The 23033-nt window shown below is 45.3% G+C and overlaps 1 protein-coding gene across 2 annotated transcripts in view; it reads right to left on the minus strand.

The window, feature by feature from the left end:
• Nucleotides 1–23033, minus strand: part of RELL2 (RELT like 2) — a 156944-nt gene that overhangs the window by 34242 nt on the left and 99669 nt on the right. For both annotated transcript variants that reach the window (XM_085617782.1, XM_085617781.1), the window contains exon 6: nucleotides 2652–3159. In XM_085617782.1, coding sequence (XP_085473908.1) covers nucleotides 2652–3159 — 508 coding nt within the window. The remainder of the gene's footprint in view (nucleotides 1–2651; nucleotides 3160–23033) is intronic.

Genomic DNA, 23033 nt, shown 5'->3' on the forward strand with positions numbered 1-23033 from the left:
TAAACATCTTCGCCAGTGTCTGTGATGCACTGGAGAATGCACTAGTACTTTTACCTGCTCCTGACACCCGTCTTATAACCCTCCTGAAAATTTGCATACTTGGGGCCTAATTATGAGTTTGGCAGTCCGATGGACCGCCAAACCCACCTTGGCAGTGCGGCCACCTCCAAACCAGTGGTCAAACTGCCCTATCACAAGTTTGGCGGTAGGACAGCCATTGAACTGCCACAACTGCCAGGGATGCGTGATCGCTCGGCACTGGCGCAGCAGTCAGAGGCTCACAATATGCTGGTGGTGCCCCTGAGGCAACGCCAAGCATATTATGAGTTTCCTCACTGCTACAGTTTTCATGCCAGTGAGCCCACCATAAAACTTGTGGTGGTGAGGAAGCAAAGGGGTTCCTATAGGGCCCCCTGTTGCCTCAAGGTCTGGGGATGCATGCAGGGGGAGCACATGTGTGCACCTCTGTGTGCATGCACCCCCTGTTCCTGCATGGCATGGACTTCACAGTCCATGCCGTGCAGGAACAGGCTTTGGCACTCCCATGGAGCTACCTTGCTAAGGCTCACAAATGAGCCTTAGCAGTGCACTGCCGTAGGACCACAAAAGGACCGCCTACCAGACCAGGAGAAAACTCCTAATATGGGGGTGGTCAGTGGTCGAGTTTGGCGGTGTGGGAGCGGGGCGATGGAATAGCGGCCGGCACCCACACCACCAAACTCCTAATCAGGCCCTTAGTCACAGGAAACCAGTCATCTCAGAGGGCAGTGAGTTTGCATGAAAAAAGCTTTACTTATTACCCTACTGGTAGATGCAGTGGTCCGTTACTGATTTCTTCCACATGGCCTACAAGTATATGCAATGTTTTCACTTTGGTGAAAATGTTTAGAGCATTTGACTTCAAATCAACCAGCTTTACACTAATTGACTCAGCCACAAAGATTGCAATTGGCTAGTCAAATTCACCGCTATCTCTCATTACGACAGACAATGGGCCAAACGGAGAGGTAATCTTGCTCAGACTTGATTACTGCATTGCATTACCTGATGCCTCAGCCCTTCCTCAAAAGCAAGTATTAATAACAGGGAAGCTCAACATATATGTGGCCCCTGTGGTGGCTGACATGTGACACCATAACGGAAAGATCGCAAATAGCTCCTGGTCAACCAGGGAATTACTCTTAAGCAAATGTGTCAAAAGCCCACAGTCCTCTGAGAGCAGGGCCTCATCAGCAGCCGGAAACTTGTTAGGTATTACGGACCACCCAGCTCCCATCTTCCAACTCTATCAGTGACATAGTTCAACCCTAAACCCTGGTGGACAGCCTATGGAGACCACACACTAAGGAGCTTATTTATGAGAGGCTTGCACCACCAGAGCATCACTTTTTTTGATGTTCCGGCTGCATAAGCCTCTCAATCATATCTATGATGCCACGCAAAGCACTTTGTGTGGCTTTGCATGGCCTCATAGAAATGAAATAAGATAAAGCACCGCAATCCGCTGCGTTGCCTTACTCTGCGCCAGGGAGGCATTCCATGGGTGTTGCAATGGGTTTTTCCATGCAACATGCATGGATTTTGATGCTGCCCTAGATGGATATAATCACATAAACCTGGGGCAGTACCAAAACCTTACGCCTCCCCAGAGCAGGCATAACAAGGAGAAATATTTTTATTTCTCCTCGTTTCTCCTCTTTCCTTGTGTGCTGTATTCTACAGCACACATAGGAGGGTGACGCTTCTTGGGACTGTTTTTGTGCAGGAAGGTGCCCCTTCCTGCACAAAAACAATCTGGCATGCAATGCAGACACCCTTGCACCTTGGTGCAGGGGTGCCAGTGTTGGTGCTAGGCAGCCAATTGCACCCCAGCGCAAGGGGAAAGGGCAGGAATTTATTTCATAAATACGGTGCATTCCTGCCCTTCCACATTGCAGGAATGACAGGAAAACTTGCAAAGCTGCCCTACGCCAATTCCCCGTAAATAAGGGCCTAAATTGTCTTGACACCCTTCTTTCGTGTTCCTTGCCGAAGAACTCCTGATAGAACTCCAGATTTTAAATCGGTATGTTTCATACAAACTCTCTCACTGTTACCCTCTCATGTCTTCTATTACTCACTGTTCACGTTCCCTATTATGGTTGCCACGTCCTACCTCAAGCAGCTAGGCTTTCCAAAGAAGCATTACTTTTTTTTATATTTAATTATAATTTTTAAACAGTGTGAATGCCAGGTTCACTTTTTAAATATATAAAAGTGTCAACGCACTGTGCACTCGATTAAGTGCTATTTAGACAACTAACTAGGATATAACTTATTCAGCACCCTGGTTTGCTGGAAAGTGGACACATGTTTTATATGTCTACCTATGGAATCCTAAGGGTTTATTCTTCATGAACACTGAGACTGCCACAATAACGACAATTTTAAATAAATTAATACCCGGGTGCTCTGGAGGAGAATGGATATGGAGGCACAGAGGGGTGATACAGGTACTGACTCTAGATTTTCCTCTTGTTCCTTATTTCATTCATACAGTGGTAACCGCATTAAGTCAGCACACATGTGCACTCAACATCCCTTTCGGCACGGAGGTCCTGGGTGGGAGGGGCCCTTGATATGGACATTGGGATACACTGAGGTTATGGTACCTGGAGCTGTGTTCCTTCTGTAGATGGTCTTTGTCTGTTGTCTTCCAAGTCAGAAGCGGACACATTGACGCTCGGTGCAAAGCTTAACCCTTGAGACAAATTTATTTCCTCCATTTCCAAGACTACATTTTCCGTTGTCGGCTGCTGCGGGGAGCTCCCTCTCCTCTTCTGCTCATTAACAACTTTGGGCTTAGCCATCTTCCCTTGAGTTCTTGCTGTGCGAGTTCCTGGTGCCTGGAAATCCACAAACCGGATGTCAGTAGCCCCCCTGGTTCCCATTGCACCGTCGCGGGGACCGTTGTGCTGACATGGGTTTGAGTCTTTCCCATTGAGTTTGCGTCCCTCTGGCTGGACAGTTCCATTTTTGGGAGCGTCATCTGGGGACCTCTTGGTGCTCTGGCTTTCAGGGTCCTTATCAGCTGTGCTGGTGTCGTTGCTGGTGTCAGGGTGGGATTCATCTTGTGATCCCTGTATACTCGACTTCTTCCCGATATGAGTCACTCGAAACCTAGAAGCAGAAAATCAGAATATTAGTATTTAGACAGATCTTAGGGAATTCAACCGTGTACAGTGGAAATAATCATAAATTATAAAGCTAACCACTCAAATGGTGACATCTATCATAATGTATTTCCACATGTTCCTCGCCTTCATTAAAATTGTATGTTCTCAGAAACCTCAACAAAATTCCATGCTCATTTTGGAAGTATCAGCTTATTCTCCCTAAAACCCCAAAACCTACTTCCTTCCCCTGGTAATTCTCATATTGTAGCCATTGCTTGCTTGTGCCTATGCTACCACTGTTTACCATGACTTTCCCTATGGGTTTCCCCTCCTATGTTCAGTACACCATTACTTTAGAGGTATATTCGATGTACACAAATTCCTATACTTAAACACATGCAAACTTGTAGATGTTATAATGATCATGTCAGAGATAGGTAGCAAACCTTCAAGTTTGAGAAAGACTCGGGGGGGATGGGGAATTTACAACAAAATGTTGGAGCCTGGTGTTACTCCAAATGGTAATGTCGCGCTCCGAGATTTTTTAAATGCAGAAATGCACTGTATTTACAAACATACGGCGCACCCCTGTATTTCCTCTAGCAGTGGCGCTAATAAAACTGCCTAGCCCCAGTGCAGGCACCCTTGAACCATGTTGCAAGGGTACCTGCACTGCAGGGTGATTGTTATGTGCACGAACGGACACCCTCCTGCATATAAACAATCTTGAAAGGCGGTTTGCACTTTCTATGTGTACTGTAGAATGCCTCACACATGGAAAGAGCAAAGAACAAGAAGAAATTAATACTTTTTCTTTGTATCACCAGTCTATGACCAGGTATTCCCTGGTCTTAGTTGTTGGCACCTCCCCAGCCTTTTAAATATTGGGCAGCGTCAAAAGGCAAAGGGTGTTGCAGCTGAACTCCCACTGCAACACCCATTGCACGCTCCTTTCACACTAAGTGTAGCGTGAAAAGAGGCCTTATTTACAAGGCGGCATTAAGCCATGTTTAGTTGTTTAACACCACTTTGTAAATAAGGAGACAAGGGTTTTGTTACAAAGACACTTGGTCAGGTGAGTAAAGTTCAAGTATAACTTTTTTTCGGCCTCCACTCTGGAACCTCCAACAAGATACTATCACAGCACAGCACAAGAACTCGCCAGTCAGGAAGCCTCTGTCAACATTCTAAGGCAGCCTCTGGCTAAACTGTCAGAACATTCCAAAGGGCAGAAAAGAAAGGGGTGGAAAAAAAGAGAAACCAAAGAGGTAATAAATAAGACAATAGAGCAGAGGGTGAAAGATGGTGGATTATAGAGCAGAAGGTGAAAGAGGGTGGATTATAACAGGTATCTACACCAGAATGTTGCTAAAAGTAAAGTTGTGGGTGGATGATATCCCCTTGTAAAGATGCTCCTCTGTGTTACTCACATGGCACAGTATTAATCTCCAGTATTCATTGTGACCATAAAACGTAATGTGCTCAACAACTGTCGACAGAGGGAGTGATATTAGGAGAGAAACTACTGCTCAGGCTAGGAGTAGCAGTGAGGAATAAGAACATCCTAGATTACATAAGAGAAAACACCACCACCTCTCTGCTCCTTGAATTCTTGCAGTTGGAGAGCGAATCAGAATGTTTAATTTGTGTTTTTAACATGAATTTTAATTCAATTACGTTTCGAGTTTATAGAGACAAACACAAAGGCAGACATATTTTGTATAGGGATCAAACCGAACAATCGAGTCCATCAGTAATAGTGGTGGTCAGGGAAATTTGTGGACTGAGGTTCCTGTGGCTGTCCTCGCCCCTGTAAAAAGAGAGCGCGCTTAGGCGCACATACCGGGAGTGCCCTAGGGTGGTGGACTGTGATCAGGGATGTAGACAATTAAATGACCAACAGGTTATTTTGATTGGGCTAAAGAGGTGCTAGAGGCAGTTAACAAAAAAAGAGGTGGTGAGCGAGCATAGAGTCGAAAAGGCCATGGCACCTGCGTCACAAAAGGGTGGGGGGGGGTGTTGGCTCATTAGTTGGATAGTAAAGGTCAGTCGGGGTTCGAGAAAAGTATGGTTGGGAAAGATTACGGGGCAGGAGATTGGGAAGATAAAGCAAAACTTGTCTGCGGAGGTATAGGTTGCAATGAGCCATATAGTCTTCGGGCCCTCTTTGTTTCTGCCCCCTTTTTTATAAGTATTTATTTATACCCTATTAGTCACTTCTAGTACAGTAACAAAATACAGAAGGGAATTGGAAGTCTGCCATGATGGTCTATCAGGTACTGGCAGCTGAAGCACACTGGCACATACAGCTAAAAGTAAGTACAAACAGGCATTGACATAGCCAATAGGTCTCGCTTTTGGGACCTTATAAGTATTTAGTTATGCGGCACAATATCCTTGGTGCAACAACAATAACTGTTGCATGGTTAAACACTTATAAGGTCCCAAAGGTGAGACTTATTGGCTATGCCAATGCTTGTTGTTAAAACTATGAGGAACACATAATATCTTTTGAAGTAAGCAGCTCGTTTCGATCATGGCCAGTGGTGCTGAATACCCAGGTACAGTGTGCTGTTTTGAAGTCAGGTGGGAAGTTCGGGCCCAAAAATGCATTAAAAAATATCTGTACAAAGTTCGAGAATGTTGAGCCAGCGCCGCAACCTGTTACCTGTAGTGCTTATTTTGAGGCACTGATCAATGCCATTTGCTGAAGTAAAGTAAAGGGTTGACATAAAAAGAAAAGGCATAGAGGGGTGTGTAGTGATCGTCCGATCAGCATTCTAGTGGTTCAGCATGTTGTAACACACACTGAACACCCACCCACCACAGGCGTCACCAGTCAGGTGACCCTGACAATAAAAGGGGCCGAGCGCACATGCTCTGGGCCAGTTATCCACCCCATGCATCTGTGTCTGTGTCCATCACTTATCAGTATGTGGGCCTGAGGCCCAAATACCACATTTGCGACGAGGGTGGGATCCCACATGTGCAGGTGGTGAGGGGTAGAGCTGCCTGTGCGAGGGGCACCCCCTGTGAATCAGCGAGAGGTGGCTAATCGCCTGCGGGGCATGTGAAGAGCCCAGGCGTGAAGACGGTGACCGGGAGCCCACCCCGCATCGCCCCGAAGACCCGCGGGGCGTGCAACATGCCCCGGGGCGAAGGTGAGGAGATCGGGAGCTCACCCCGATCCTGAAGTGCCGACCTTTAATCCGCCCCCTGTGCAGATGTGCCCGGTAGCCCACTGGCATGTGTAGAGCCCCAGGGGTGCAGTCGAGGCGGCGGGAGCCCACCCCGCCTCTGAAGTGTCTGCTGCCAAGCTATCTGGCGTGAAGAGAGGCCCGGGATGGTGGAGATGCAGTCCGAACAGGGTCGGACTGCCAGGATTCCAGCCACCGCCACAGACTGCAAGAAGTGAGCAGGCCGGAGTGGTGATCGGGCGGAAGGTGAGCCCGCACGAGGAGGTGAACGTAAGCGCAGCGAGTGCAAGGCATAGCGCCTACATGCCAGCCCCTTGCCGAGACACACAGGGGCGAAAGCAATACTACCGGCAGGCAGTTCAGAGCATGGGCGAGGGGACTCCATGCCTCAAGAGGGGCATGTCAGCAAGGTTCGTTCCCACCCCGAGCGGCAAGGAGGACGAGAGCAGACCGTTGGCCGCTCCCTTCCACCCCCATGAAGACCACAGCAAGTAGCGAGATTCCGGAGTTTCCGTGCCGCAACTCCGGCCCCTCTCCCCCCGCGCAGCGTGAGCACCGAGCGAGACTGCGACGGTCGGGCAGAGGATGGGCACTTGTGGCAGTGCAAGAGGCGTGTGGTGGTGAGGCAACGCCAGCTGAGCATGCGAAGCGGTGGCAGCCATTTCTGACGCCGAAGGGGAGGCCTTCTAAGTAGCAGCTCCAGCCCCCGCGCAGCTCGAGTGTTAAGTGAGCCTGTTGCGAGGGGCGGAACACGGACAAAATCTCCATGCGGCCAGCGCCGTCAAGAAACAAGTTGTGGAAGCCCCATACAAGGACAATGGAAAGGCAATTGGGGTGACTGCTCTGCCCCAATAAAAAAAATAACAAGAAATCAACTCACTGCGGGGAACGCGGAGTCCTGCCCAGACAGCAAAAGAGGCAGCAACTTAGCCCGGGAAAGCCCCTGCTGAGGGGATTCAGACTGCATGTAGGAAGACTGTCGGTGCCGGTGAAAGCGATTCCCTGCCATCTAGTTGCCAAATTGCAGTAGTACGCCCAAAATAAATTAATACACTAAGAGACAGCTTGACAGAAACGGTGCACGTTAGGGAGTGCACTACAGAACGTGGGCTATGAAATTTGTAGGCAACATCGTGCCAGGAAGTGAGCAGTGTGGCACAGGGAAGACGGCTGAAAGAAAACAAAGGCAACCCCGGACGGGGGGGGACTGCCAAGTACACACGAGAGTGCGCAAGAGGCTTGCCATGCCAAAGTGGCACCAAGCCACTACACAGCTGTGAGGAGACAGAGACACGCAAGAAAGCACCAAGAGAATAAGGCCACAGCGCAGGGGCAACTGTGGCTATCCAAAGCAGTTAGAGCGATACCACAAGGAACCCCAAGAAGAGAAGAGAAGAAGTGGTTGCGTAGACCACGAGAAGCATGAAGACCGAGAAGATGGTCACCAGGAGGAAGAAGCCGACCAGCCGGATGGTCGCAAGGAAGAAGCCGACCAACCAGATGGTCGCAAGGAAGAAGCCGACCAGCCAGTTGGTCGCAAGGGAGAAGCCGACCTGTCAGACAGTCGCAAGGAGGACGGAGCTGACCAACCAGATGGTCGCAATAAAGAAGCCGACCGACCAGATGGTCGCAAGGAAGATGCCGACCTACAAGAGGTCAGAGAGCACAGTGACCTGCCAAGAGGCCAGAGAGAGTGAGCGAAGAGAATGGCCGAGGGGACGTCAATGAAGAGGACCCCAGGAGAGGTCCGCGAAGAGGACCAGATTGTGACGGACAAGGAGTCCGACTACATCACTTTGAAGTCAGAAGTAGTTGTGTGAAAGAAGGTCGCGACTACCGGTCCAGTCACAGAGTGAAAGGGAGACAGTGTCCTAGTACTGGGACAAGACTAGAGGGAAAAGTGTAGAGTGCACGCTACACGGAGAAGCCGGGTCACTACGAGCAAGAAGATGCGAAGACCAGACCGCGTCGCAAAGGCAGGAAGGAAAGACAGATCCTGAGTGGCAAGATGCCATGACGAAGGAAGAAGAAGAGGAGAGAAGAAGAACAAAGAGGTGTGCGTGACAGATCATCACAACACGCACCTGAAGGGGAACACCCGAAGAGGAAAGTGAAAGAGTGCATGAACATCCGAACACAGTACCTGGAAAACATCAGCACCACTGGGAGTACACGTCTGCGTGCAAATCCGAAGGTCACCCGGGGACGACAGAGGCGAGCAGGCCGTTCTGTTGGTAACAACCACCTCTGGGATGGAACGGACACAGGACCGTGGATATCCAAGGGGCAGAGGCCTCAGGGACACCGGTGGCAGGGGGTCCCAACATGAGAGATGGACTGTTGAAGCTTGCTCAGGAAATCCTGAAAGAACAAAGGTAGCATGCGAAGGAACAAGTGCCAACAACACCCTTTTCAGGTGGAGCTTCGGACACGGAGAGAGGACCCGTAGCGATTCCTCCAAAGCGGTTGGAGCGACAAGGCGGCAGTCCACCGGTCCAGTGGAAGCCTGGCAGCAAAGGGCCTCCGGGTCGTCCAGTGAGAGGGGACACCCACAAGAGAGGGGTATCCGTGAGAGGGATATCCTGCAACTGCAAATCCCGTTGGAGATAATCACCAGTTAGAGAAAATACCTCAACCAGGACTATACAGCTGATAGTAAGACACAAATGATCCACCATCGTTCCATCTGCACTTTTCACTGACTGCGGTACAGGAAGAAAGAGACTGTAGAGCACACTTCCACGGTGCAAGTCCAAGAGAGCACATCCACAGGGCTCCCGGACATCGTGCCAAGGAGAACAAGTGGTCCCGGCGGCAAGGATGCCCTCGTCGGCAGTTGACCAGCAGCGAAAAAGACTACATGGAAGTCGTTATCACTGAGTTATGTTTTGTTTGCATTTTGTATTCTCTCCCACAGGTTCGGACTTCTTTGTTTGGACCTTCATTAAAGTTTGGGAGGGATGTAGTGATCGTCTGATCAGCATTCTAGCGGTTCAGCATGTTTTAACTCACACTGAACACCCACCCACGACAGGCGTCACCAGTCAGGTGACCCTGACAATAAAAGGGGCAGAGCGCACATGCTCTGGGCCAGTTATCCACCCCATACCATCTGTGTCTGTGTCCATCACTTATCAGTATGTGGGCCTGAGGCCCAAATACCACAGGGTGGAGGAAGGAGAGACGGTGGAGAGGTCCAATGAAGGGCGGGTGGAAGAGGGAGGAAGGCAGGGCTAGAAACGAAAGAGGAAAATTAACACTGGGGTGGGTACAGAAAGAAGGCGGTATGGACGGCTGAATACGAAAGGCAGTGAGAGAAAAGAGGAGACATAAAAAGGAGAGAGAAGTGAAGGGGGAAGTAGAGAGGGAGTGAGCAGCGGATACGGGAGGGGTGGAAAGCAGGGTTGTGGCGTAGAGGGCACGCAGAGAAGACAAGATGAAGAGGGGGGTGGAGACAGTAAATGTGAGAGAGTCAAGATGAGTGGAAGGTGGTCAGGGTGGGGAGAGGTGGCATGATCGCGGAAGGGAGAGGGCAAAGCAGACGAGGGACGAGAGAAGATAGGTGTAGAAGAGAGGGGGGCTAGTTGGAAAAAAGGGGCTTGAGGGAGAGGGCGAGGTGAATGAGTGGAAAGTTCAGTTGATAGACACGTTGGAGGGCAGCTGAGTTTGGGAGTGAGAGAGGTGGAGCGGAGGAGGAAAGGGAGGCCCAGCCAGGACATGGGAGGAGTGGAGGAGAGCGAGCAGAGAGGAGTAAAGGAGGGAAGTATGCTGACGAGGGAGAGTGCAGATCAGTGAGGCTTATGGAGGGAAGGAGATGAAGAGGGAAGAGATGAAGAGGAGGGTTGAGGGTAGTGGTGATGAAAGGGAAGATGAAAACATTGGAACTCTCCGAAAAGGGGACAGCAGGGGAAAGAGGGAGCGTCGATGTGTAGCGAGGGGATGGGCTAATGCAGGGGGGAGAGTAGTGGAGGAGAAGAAGGCGGGATGGTAAGTGAGGTAGGAAAAAGTTGAAAAGAAAGAGGAGTGCGGGAGAGGGAACAGACCTTGTGGAGGTCACGAGATCGGAAGGGGGAGAGGAAAGGAATGAGAAGAGCTGGGTACAGGAAATAAAAGGACGGGGAGAGAAACATAGGAAATGACAGTAAGGGTGTCTAGTCAGGAGAAGGCGCGAGGGCGGTAGTAGAGGTGTAGGGAGACACGTCATAGGCAGTGGAAGGCGAAAGATCATTAAAGAGGAAAGAAGTGGGGGAGTTGTAAAGCACTCCAATACCTTCGGGTCGAGTTAGCGCTAAATAAAACTGCAAAAAAAACTCACACAAAAAAGCTGGCTGATAAATAGAGAAGAAAGTGTAGAAATGAAGGTAGAACGAGGGAGACAGAAAATGTGAGGGAGCGAAGACAAGAGTCGGGGAGTGGAGGGTGTGAGGTGTAAATGAATGAAGGAGGGATGGGACATGGAGACAGGACGTGGATGAAGGAGGTGAAAGAAATCCTACAGAATTTGAACAACAAACCCCAGAGAAAAGTGAGTCATTTATAGAGCGCTTTTTGGCCTCGAAAGGGCCCCTTGTTGCTACCTTTGAAATGCGGTTGAAGGGGAAAAAAATCGCTACTATTGAAAGCTATATCAGAGAGAGGGGGGGTTGAGTTATGCCAGATGAAAAGTGAGGGGAGAAGAAGGGCATCACGATGAGAAATGACAAAAAAAGTGTAAGACGGGATATAGGCAGTTAGTTTGTGTAAGAGGTCTGGGTGGGACAGTAAGGGGGTGTAGCGTGACAGGAAGCAAAGCCGAAAACGAGAGAAAAAAAAATTCCGAAAAGGGCCCCAGTGATCAGCAGTGAGGGGTCGGGGAGCGCCAACAGGAAACGAGCAAGGTAAAGCGGAGAAGAGAAGAGGCTGGGGTGAGTGCGGAAGTAACAAGCGCAGCAAACACGAACACACTAATTTAAAACAGCTGGTGACATGACCCCGAACAGATGGCGCCCCTGCTCGTAACCGCAAGCCGTAGGTGGATACATTCCCTGGGAAAGGTGGAACATGCACCCGCCTTTGCCCAATTGCGTACTGTCTTTTTATAAAGACACACGCAAAGCCCAATAGAAAAAAAATGCTAAAAAAAAAACATATGCACGAACGTGTGAAAAGTCCAGAGTGATTCCAAGAGGTCGTTTTCCTAGTGCAACGCATGAGCGCTCTGCTAGGCTCGACCTAAAAAACTTTCAAATGTATGGGTGAACATGTATGAGTCGGTGAGTAGAAATGAGTGAGAGTAATGGTGGGGAGTGAGTGAGAATAAATGATAGAATGACTAACTGTGAACAAAAATGGGTCACAATAATGTAAATGAGAGAGTGAGCACAAGTGATTGTGGTGAGAGAGAAAGAGTGAAAAATATTCTGAGGGAAGGTGAAGAAGTTTGAGAGTGTGTGTGACTGAATGTAAGTGAGCATAATTAAGTGAGCGTGTATACAAGAGAGAGCATGTGTATGTGTTTTAGTGGAAGTGAGTGAGTGAGGCACGGGGAGTACAATTCAGTGAAAGAGTGAGTGAGAATAAGAAAGTGAGACTGTGAGAGTGAGAATATGAGTGAGTGAGAATGAGCGTGAGGTAGTCTGAGGGAGTGTGAGTGAGTCTAAGTTTGAGTGAGTGAATGTAAGTTAGCATGAGTGAGTGAGAGTGTGCATGAGTGTGTTAGGCTTGTGAGTCTGCCACTGACTTTGGCATACAGAAGGTAATTATTGGCTTTAAGAGGCAACATTGACACCGTGGAGATGCTTCTTGGAATAAGGGGCACCCCTGGCAAAAATCTCGTAGTCGTACATGAGCGCTAATGTTTGGCATGTGGGACACCAATGTCAAAATGCTGATGCTTACATACTGGCGGTAATTCTTGGCATAAGATGCACCCATGGCAAAATTCTGATGCTGGCATATTGGAGAAAATTCGTTCCCATGGCAAAATGCTAGTGCTGACATACTGGATGTAATTCTAGGCATCAAGGGCACTTTTGACTGGATCATTGGAAGGAATCCTTAACATTAGGGAGAATAATCATGGCATATAAGGGTGATCATGCAATCATGACAAAATTCTGGCCCTAATGTATAATAGAGGTGATTTTTGACATATGGGACACCCGTTGTATATGGATCTTATCAATGACAAAATTCTGACACCGGCATATTGTATGCAATTGTTGGCATAAGGGGACTCATGGCATTATGCATGTCACATGCCCGCGCAGGGGCTAAGTCGTTTTCTTGCCTCGTGCCACGGTACTGGAATTTGCTTCCAATCACCATCCGGAAATGTCCTTCGTTCGCTGCATTTAAGAAAAAACTGAAAACCTTTTTATTCCTTGCTCCGTAATTGATAACGTGGAATCTCCTCCTCTCCCTATCTTTTCCGTCCTCAGAAACGATCAAAGCAAGCGCCGAGAGGCCCCCGGGTGATTCGCGTGCTATAGAAAATTTCGTAACATAACATGTGACAAAATATTTGCCCTGGCACTACTGATGTAATTATTGGCATACCGGAGGCACCCACTAAACATTTGGTCAAAAAGGGGTCGATTCCTGGGGAGGATCAGACCTCATTGGTTTGACCCATCAGAAAAGTGCTTGAATTTTTAATGAGTGACCTTTAGGAGCCCATGGCTTTTCAGCAAACGTATGTGAAAACTATGCTTTGAATGCACTGTTTCATTCACACTGAACCCACGCACACCTCTGCAGAGCCCCTTCCCCTCTTCGCGATATGGAAGGTGATACCAGACCTAGACCCTGGAAAGCCTGGACCGGTCAAACTCAGGGGACCCTGAGCTACCTAAAACATAAATGACCGGACTGAGTACTGGATTAGGCAGGGATGGGATTGTTGGGGAGTTCTGTCAGTGGGCGTTTCTTATAAGTTATAAACCAGATGTTTAACCCTGCTGCCTTGGACCCATTTGGATCCGCACAGTGTATATGGTATTGACTTATCTGAATTACTTTATTTGTGTAAAACAATAAAAGAGAATTGAACCATAAAATGCACTATTTGATTCAATTTCTTCAAACTTTTCTGGGGGTAGGCGTACCTAAACCCACCAAGAAAAAGTTGTGCTTGATCACATCACTCACACGCTGGAATTCAGGGCCAGTATTCTGCCCCACCAATTTGTAAGATCTCCAGTTACCACTGTTGATGAAAAATGAAGGTGGCATGGGGGGGGGTCTTGTCTTGCCCATATTTTATTGACAATCACCGAATTTAGGAGTTTTCTCCAAATGAGAGAGCATTAAAGCAGAGCGATTGTCTTTAATTGCCACTCTATACTGGGTGTGCTGTAGTATTGTTTTGGGACTTTTAGCACCAACTCTACCCAATGGTATTGTAGTACTTTATGTGGACACCAATTACATTACACAAGTCATATTCATGTTTTATTCACAGGGAGATTCAGTGATTTGCCCAGAATCACAGGATGTTGAGAAGAACTGGCCATCATGCCACATACTCTTGGTAATAGTACTGCATAGTTATATTAGGAGATCGAAAAACGTATTTAAGACAGTATTTTACGTATAGAGGTAAAAATGTACTAACATTCTCGCAGAGCAGCGTTGCACAAATATATGCACCACTATGATGTGGGGCGAAAAGTGTGCAATGGTATGCACCAATAATATCTCTAGTGGTATTCATGCCAAAAAAGGCATTTTTGTGCATTACTACCTATAGTGCTACGGTGTAAAGAGGAGCCAGCCCTACCTTGCATGACATTTTTTACTGACAATACTCCCATCAGTGAAAGTTCACACAAAAGGACAACCATAAGTCTTAGCTGTGTATTGTGGCGATTTCGCTGCAATTACATCCTGCGACATTTTACTTGCTTCTTTTCTGCACCTGGTTTCGTTTGGTGCAGAGATATAATGAATCTGGTCTTGTTAATTCATTGGATCTGACATTTTGTGCCCTTGCACCCCTTTGCATAGGTTACTGAGGCAGTGGTGCTCCTTGGTGCAAAGTCTTGTACATTTTGGGCCAAATGTACGACCGTTTTTAGCAGTTTCAAATGGGAAATCGGTCTGTTTGCGATCGCTAAAAAGGGTTGTAGCGAGTATCAAACCTATTTTGGGAATCGGTGACTCGTACCAACTCGCAAAATAAATTTTCGAGTCGCTAATAGTAAGGGTCGTGCCAAGGGTGTCCCTTCCTGATTGCGAGTCGCAGAGGGATGCAATATTGTTTTGCAAATGCGGTCGCAAAACAATGACATATTACCACCAAATTCAAATTGGTGTTAAGTCATTCACAAACACGAAGGGGTTCCTAGGGTGACCTCTTTCCCTTCGTGATTGGCGGCATAAATGTTTTTTAAGAGCAGGCAATTGTCCCATGGACCACTGCCTACTCTTAAATAATTAAACTGAAACGTTTCATTTTCATATTTTAAATGCATCCCATTTTCCTTTAAGGAAAACCGGCTGCATTTGTCTTTTTAAAACTGCTTTATTGAAAAAGCAGTCACAGACATAGTGGGCTGCTTACCCCAGCAGGCCACCATCCTTGGGAGTGCCAGCCATTCTGAATGGGGCGCAAAATGCAACCTGCTTCATGAATATTAATGAGGCAGGTTCTTTGCAGCCCATTTGGGAGGTACAGTGTCTCAGACACTCTTATTACATCAGTGTTTGCGATTCGCAATATGCAAGTCACAAAAAAGTGCACTTGCATCAACTTTTCAGTGCATAAATATTTTGCGCCAGAAAGTTGAGAGTCACAGCCATTTGTACCACTTTGCATCACAATACCACCATTACCACATAATAGTAAATCTGGGTCTACTGTGCATTCTTTCGAATCCTGCGTTTGCCCTGTCTTGTTTACATAAAGCATCCATTGCATTTCTACTCACACCTCCTCCACATCTTCCCATCATAACAACCTCCTCTTGTGCCCTTAAATTGTTTATTTTTCTACAGCATTCCTAGTCGAAATTCTTCAGCTCATGCATTCTGCTGAGCATTGCTAAAATAAATACATTTAAGAATAAATATGCCAATATTTTCATCCTTTTCTACTGTATGTGATAGGACCCACCTGTGTAAAGTAATCCGTGATACTAAATGAAGACATGTACTGCATGCTGAGGATTATATAGACAACGTGGCTGCACCATAAGGATGACACCAATGTCTCAAGGCGGTGGATAGGGCAGCTCTGTGGTTTGGGTGCCAGAAATAAGAGACACAATCTTACCAATATCGATTAGTATCCCAAAAATGTCATCCAGAACTTGCAATCCTATTGAGTTGCAGCTGGTACAACGTCTGGAGATGACCATTCTTTCGGTTAAGGCTTGCTTGGACTTTAAGAAGACAAACAAAAGGGGCGCCATGAAGTATTGCAAGCAAGATTCTTAAATAAATCACACTTTTGCTTAGAAACGAGAGAAGCCTCAGTAGGGATTTAGCTTTTATTAGCACTGCAGGTGCAGAGGCACCAGGTCCCAGATGTGACCCCAACCATTAGACCCTTGTTCCTTGCTTGCATTAGGTCCCGCGGCACCCTTTGTACGTCGTTGAGCCAGGGTCATGCAATTAGAAAGTGACTGTATTGTGTGTGTAATAATCTGCTACTTCAGCAGTAAGCCCGCCTTCATTTTGCCAACAACCAAAGCATGGGGCTGCCATTGTCAGCTCCACGTCACAGTGTTGCGTCTTTAGTGCCTCATTTATGAAAAGTGTTGCATTGCTTTGTGAAAACAGCGATGCAAGACTTTTCAGTGCACCCTCCTTGCGAGATCATGGATGCGCCATATTCCAGCACTCTCAATTTGTACGCCAATCCATGTCGCAAGGATTGACAGATGTGTGAGGAATCCTGACATATGTCGGAGCAGAACCCGCGCCTTGCTGGAGTTCTGCCTTAAGCATGATGCAACTCCAGCAATGCATGGGGGAGGCCTATACTCATTGCACTGAGTCAACCTTACGCCAGCTATGAGGCAGGCATAAGGTTTTGATCTGCCTAGATGCGTCACTTTTTAAATATGGCACATTCTTTACGCTGCTGCTGCGTAACAAAAAGTGACACAACGGCGGCACAAAAGTGTCCCAAGGGGCTCATTAATAAGGCCCTTAGGACGTGCCCTCCGACCTACATCTAGGGCACTTAGGGTAGTGAAGGGTTAAAGTCATGCAGTTTCCCTAGTGTGAAGCAGCTCCAGTGAAGAAACAGGGGTGAGGTTGCTGCACAAACTTTGCCTTTTGAGACTTGAGGAACAAATCACTTCTGTCCACGTAGGCCTGCCAGGCGTTTTAGCGGCTGCTCTCTAATGCAACACGAGTGCTTCCTATAATGAGATCAGATGAGAGAATAAGAGGCGAGATGGAGTCGGGGTAAGAGAATCAAAGTTCCACATTAGATGGCTTTAGCCTGTGCAAATTGTATTTCGTACATCAGGCAGTGGGGGTAAAGCAACGTGAGAGCTTCTGCTATAGCGGTACAATTAATGATACAACTGCCTCACTTGCCAGATATCCAGTGTTTTTTAAGGTATACAACTTAGGCCTTGTTTTTAGAAAAGCACAAACACTGGCTGAGATGAGGTGCGCTCACTCAGTCACTGAGGTACTGCTCTGCCACATTACAAGTGAGAATTGTCACTTCCCTCTTCTCAGCCTGGTATAACTCTAAATTAATGGATAGTTCAATAGCCTGCAGTGTCAAGGTTACAAAATAACTGTGTGCAACCGGCAGGTCATAGGTTGAATCCATTTTTCATCCTTCTGATATTAATGAAATGAGTGCCACATAGGGGTGCAGTAGTAACATCTCTTTTCTGTGCCATTAAGCCTTGGTGAGTTGGCATTGTATAAAAGACCCTTAGGGCCTCGTTTATGAAAAGTGTTGCATTGCTGCGGTAAAACAGCGATGCAACACTTTTCAGTGCACTCTCCTTGTGACACCATGGATGCGCCGTATTTACTGTACAGCGCTCATGTCTCAAGGATTGACAGATACGTCAGGAATCCTGATGTATCTGTTGGTGCAAAAATAGTGCATTGCTGGAGTGTGTCTGGAAACAGACACAACTCAAGCAATTTGTAATTTGATATGGGGCAAGCCCCATGTGAAAAGGCCTGCATCACCCCTTACGCCTGCTTCAAGCAGGTGTAAGGATTTGGCGCAATGAGGCCGTAGAAGTGTCGCAGTGAAATCTCATAGATTTCACTGTGACACTTCTAAGAGCCTGTTCTGCGCCAGAACGCCCACCCTGTATACATTATACCTGTTGCAGGTATAATGTAGTGCAGGGGTTTACAAAGTGACGCATCTGCCTAGATGTGTCACTTTGTAAATGTAGCGCAGTATGGTGCATTTTTTACGCTGCCGCAGCGTCACAAAAGGCGATGCAACCGCGGCATAAAGGTCTTATAAATAAGGTCTCAGTTGTTAGTATCACATATCGCCAGCTGCTCAAATCTCCCACATGTCTCATCCACCAATGATCGCTACTCGAGGAAACTTATCACTTGTTGTCCCTTTCACCCATCTAATTGCAGCTTGAGGTGACATGGCAGCCACTGGCCAATGCCCACAGCTGATGCAGGTCTGCGCCACACACTGACAGAGATGCAAAGGCTACAGAACAAAGTGTGCATGAAACACTGTGAAATAAGTAGTACTTAAACACAGGAAAAAATGTAAAACTATTTATAATTGGAAAAGTTCAGACTTTTGTATTTATAAATAAATGTAATACAGTAATAAAGCTGTCAACTTGCCGAAACTCACAATTATACTGTGCATTTAACAGTGCTTAATCTAAGCCAGTGGTTTCTGGTGCGCAGCACCAGCACTTAATTGCCAACACTGGCTTTTATGACAATCTGCCACATGATGGCGGGGTTTGCTTTATTTATAGATTAACACAAAAATAGCTGTTTATTAATTGAATATACATTAAAAAGGACTAATACCTGCCACCCAAGCCATTTATATAGCTCTGAGGCCCTGAAATAGTCGGAAGTTCTGCACTTGTAGTAATGTGATGTTAGTAGGTGTGTTTGTACTGTCACCGGCAGCGCTGGCCGGAGCAGTGGGTGGTTCAAACTGCATTGGTCACCTGACGAAGGCCCTGGCACTTATCTTTTTACAATTAAGCACTGCATTAACCCAGATAAAATAATCGGAGTGGACTGTATTCTGCCTCACAGGTCGTTGCTCACGGTTCTGTCAATTGGAGAATAGATAATACAGTCAAGTGATCCTGGACGTGCAGTAGAACGGCTGATGAATTTGAAGCCGAGTCAGCAGGAAGATGGAGATAATATCAGTGATGGAAAATGGCAGGCTAGATTTTCCTGACATGCTGAGCATTGCAAATGTCAAGTTGTATAGCCTGAGCACAAGGCTGGATCTGGAGTTTAAGGAAGTAAGCAAGTATGCTACCGCACCAGCGCGTGCATGCGCACACACCCACATACAGGCATGCACACATAGAAGCAGGCACTCACAATCGCATGTGAACAAACAATTCATTTAATATATGCATTGAATTCTAGGGCACGTACCAATAATACATTTGTCAAGACAAGGTACATGCAGATGTAAAAGCTCTGTTTATGTATTCATGTATGTTGGTGGACTTGTATGGATAGCATAAACGTGGCTACAATGCAACAGAAAGGACATTCAAATATAAATCCATTATATGGGCTTGTTTGTCTTGTCACTGCAAAGCAGACTGTTTGAGGTAGTACCAGAGCCTATATTTAAAGAATATTGTATGAATTTATGAACAATTATATACACAGGAATAAATATGAACATGTGTACAGTCCCCATGCTAAGCAGCAATGGAATGCACTTTAAGTAATGAAGAGATTGCCGTTAGAAACTATGCAGTTCTAGGCAGTACCATATCAAGAGTAAATACAAGATGAGATTTGCAATAAAGTAATGTATTTACTACTGCCTTCTAACTGCTTGAGTCCTATAACAATCAATAAATATAATTAACAGTGTAATTCACACAGAAGTGCACGGGGCAAAATGCTACATTTTGATAGGCCCATAGCCAGCAGCTACTACCCAGGAGATTCAGAGCTAGAACCTGATACAGGCCTCACTACAGCATCAACCTACATATCACTATGCCTCCTTTGAGGACCACACAGTTCTAATACAGAACTAGAGTGTTCACTTAGATCACATACATGTCTGCACTGAGATCCAAGATCCAGGAGAAGACACTTTAGAATCAATCACTTTACTATGCAGATGGCTGAATAAGTACATGAAAAGGGTACTATATGCTCCTGAAATAAAAGAGTCCCAGAAAACCTTCCTTTTAATTTGCTGGTATTATATATTTAAAGTGCTCTAAGTCTTGTGTAGCCTATAACAGCTTTGACTATGTTTTAAAATAGTAGCCTCACTGTTCTCTCTTACTCACAATACTATTCATTTTAAAATATGTTTTCATTAATTACATTTGAATATAATAATTTGTAAGGTATACAGTGCAGCATTGTTATAGATAATAATTATGTTTTTGTTAATGTATTTTACAATTTCCTCAGAGTAAATGTAAATATAAATATAAGTGATTTTGAGGCAATGCACCCTCATGCACAGAGCTGCAACTACTGACAAAACAAATTGGGGAAGAGTGAAAATAAAATTGTAAATGTTCGAACAGCAACTTATTGAGAAAGTCCTGTCACACATTGGAATACAAATCTCTTCATTTGAAATATGAGGTCGATCTGTAAATAGCTTTCTTCACCTCTAAAATATAAACTGCCATACATTTAAATGAAATATTAAAATCTTCTGTCTACCAAAATCTTACTATTGTGAAATTAAGAAGATATTAGGTGACAGAGGATACGAATATGATGACGAAACAGATGTAGAAAGGGTGTGCTAGACTTGGGTACAGATTTAAAACCTAGATTTCCACTTACATTTTTTACCCAGCTGCTTTCATATACACATTAACACATGTGGCTCATTTGCTCCAGCCTTGATAGGAAATGCTTTACATTCAACAGCTCCTGTTCAGCAAATTGTGTCCATTTTGTCATGAATATATAATGCTGGCACTCTTGTTGTTCATTAGAACTCTGTGGTGGAGCTGCGGGTGGAACACTGAGGAAGCAATTGACAGATGATTCTAATGTTGAAAGGTCGTTTCACTCAGCATGCCAGAATTTTTTACTGACAAGGAGTTATTTAAGAATTTATGGAAATTGTGTCAACATTTTAGTATTCAAGAGCATCATTTCCCCACATGGGAAGGGAGGATATCTGTGAATTTATAGAAAATGTGTCCTCCTTTTAGCTTCTGGCGCACCTACCATAATTTCTATAAGAAAATGATAAGAAAAAACTTTATTTTTCAAACATGTTTCAGCAAATCCCAGCAGAGGGTCAGTATTTTTCACAATTCCAAAAATTAGTATGGCAGCACCAACAAATGATTCATGTTGTCACAAAAATCTATCATCACTCTTTCTATTAGCAGCTTTTTGTGACCCTCCAAACCAGGCTTTCTCTATAGAGTTTTTAAAAAGGGATGAAAAGAGAGGAGCCTCATCACCAGATAAAATCCAGCGTCTCTGCTTATTGTAACCTTCCACATAAACAATCCCAAAGAAAAACGCATTAATAAAAACCTTGCAGATTTCATCCCATATTGCAAGGTTTGGTGAAAAGTAGCAGTGTTACCCACTCCCAGATAGTTATTAACCTGAATGGAGGAGGGCTTCACCTCGGGCACATAGATTCCACCTCAGTCACTAGCTACCTAGGAAGTATCGTCCACCGAGGAAGACATTAATTAACTAAAAGACGTAGAAATGAATGTGGAAACAATGTTTAGACGTAAGTTTCACCTATTGTGCATCACCTGTATCTCTCTAACATGTAAAGGGTGTCTGAGCTTAGATCTGACTCAAAGTGAAGGCAAACTAAAACAGATAGGAAATTGCCTTGGTTAATGCATTTATAACATACACTTTTCACTGACACTGGGTAAATAAAATGTACTACTTGTACTTTTTTTATGTTTAAATGTTTTATTGGGCTAAAATGCAATTAAGTAGCATTACAGCGGCTACACACAAACCAAAACAATGCCAAGTTTCAGTCCTAGGGCACAGGATCATATTCATGCTCTGATATAAGCCTTTCACAAATTTCCAACTATCTTGTAACAATCTATAAAGGGAAACGATCATAAGGATGGGATTGTGCAAGGACTAAAACTCTTTCCTAAGGGTATCAGGGCTGTGTTGGAACCTCCTTGAATTTCTTATGTTGTCTCTCGGGCCCAGATTTACTAAACAGTTATGTCAGATTAACCCAGACACAAAATCTATTTTGGTATTTACTAATCCACGCAACGCCTGATCTGTGTGGTTTGCGTGGCTTTGTAAAAAGGAAAAGGTAATGCAACACAGCACATAGTTCTGCCTTATGTTACTTGTGTAGTAGGTGCATTACATGAGTGGAGCATTGGTATTCCTGCGTATCCAACCATGTAATCTGATGGAAACCCATATTTACTAAAGTCAGGAAACATTGGTTTGCACCAGAAGGGTGCGCCTACCTAAGACTGGCGTAATAAGGAGAAATATCTTTATTTCTCCTTGTTACCTCCTCTTTGTATGTGTGCTGCAGAATGAAGTAAAAACCTTTAAGAATAGTTTTTGCAAAGGAAGGTATTCCTTATAGCACAAAAACTACTCTGACCACAATGTTGGCACCCTGTTTGATGTTCAGCAAGCAGAAGTCAGCCAATGCTGGGATTTTTTAGTGCACAATTTTGAGTGAAAATTTACTTTGAATATTAATGATTTTAATGATGGATTTTAGATGTAACTGATGAATTATTAATATTACACGTAAAAAGGTTTTGATATGTCATTTAGAAGTGTGTTGTAAAAACGTGGCACAGCATAATCAAGTTAATTAAGCACACCATTTTTATTAATATTGATGCTGCTCAGGTATTCTGTTCATCTTGCTCCTGTTAATTCCCCGTCCCATCATGTCCTCCTGCATGTCTCCTCTCCCCCCCATACTTTGCAGATCATAAGATATTGTGACGTAACTAATTATTTTCCTTAGAGGGCATGTATTGTGAATGAAACTTTTTGTCTATCAAATGTTGCAACCCCAAGTACATTTCCGTCGCAGTTCTGATGTGAGCCTGGTAGAATACACTAGTGTATGTTTTCTTGTTTCAACATTTTTTCATGTTCTATTGTTCATCTCTGGACAGCAATAGCGAAGAAGTTGTCGGAGCCTTTCTTAAAAATGCTTTAGTGTTATGTGCATTAGTGTAACGCTTTCACTTCTGATTTGTCCAACAGGTGTTATCACTAGTCATGTCCTGGTGAATTTGCAGTTTTTGCTTATTACCTATTTATACATTGTTTTATAAAAAACCCTGGTTTTGGTGGTGAGCCAGAGATTTTTAGAAAATCTATTAGCTAGGGATACTGTATGTTCCTTTCATGATTTTGCTTTTCATTAGGACTTAGAGCATGTCTTCTATGTATAAATAAACTTTCTGTTGAGAAACATGTCAGATACCTGTTCTCCGGGGGAGGGAGAGGGGGGGTGGGGGGCTGATGTGATGTAATGTAAAAAAAATTGGAAAACAAATAA

This window comes from Triturus cristatus, chromosome 7 (genome assembly GCF_964204655.1).
Source record: "Triturus cristatus chromosome 7, aTriCri1.1, whole genome shotgun sequence".
NCBI lineage: Eukaryota > Metazoa > Chordata > Amphibia > Caudata > Salamandridae > Triturus > Triturus cristatus.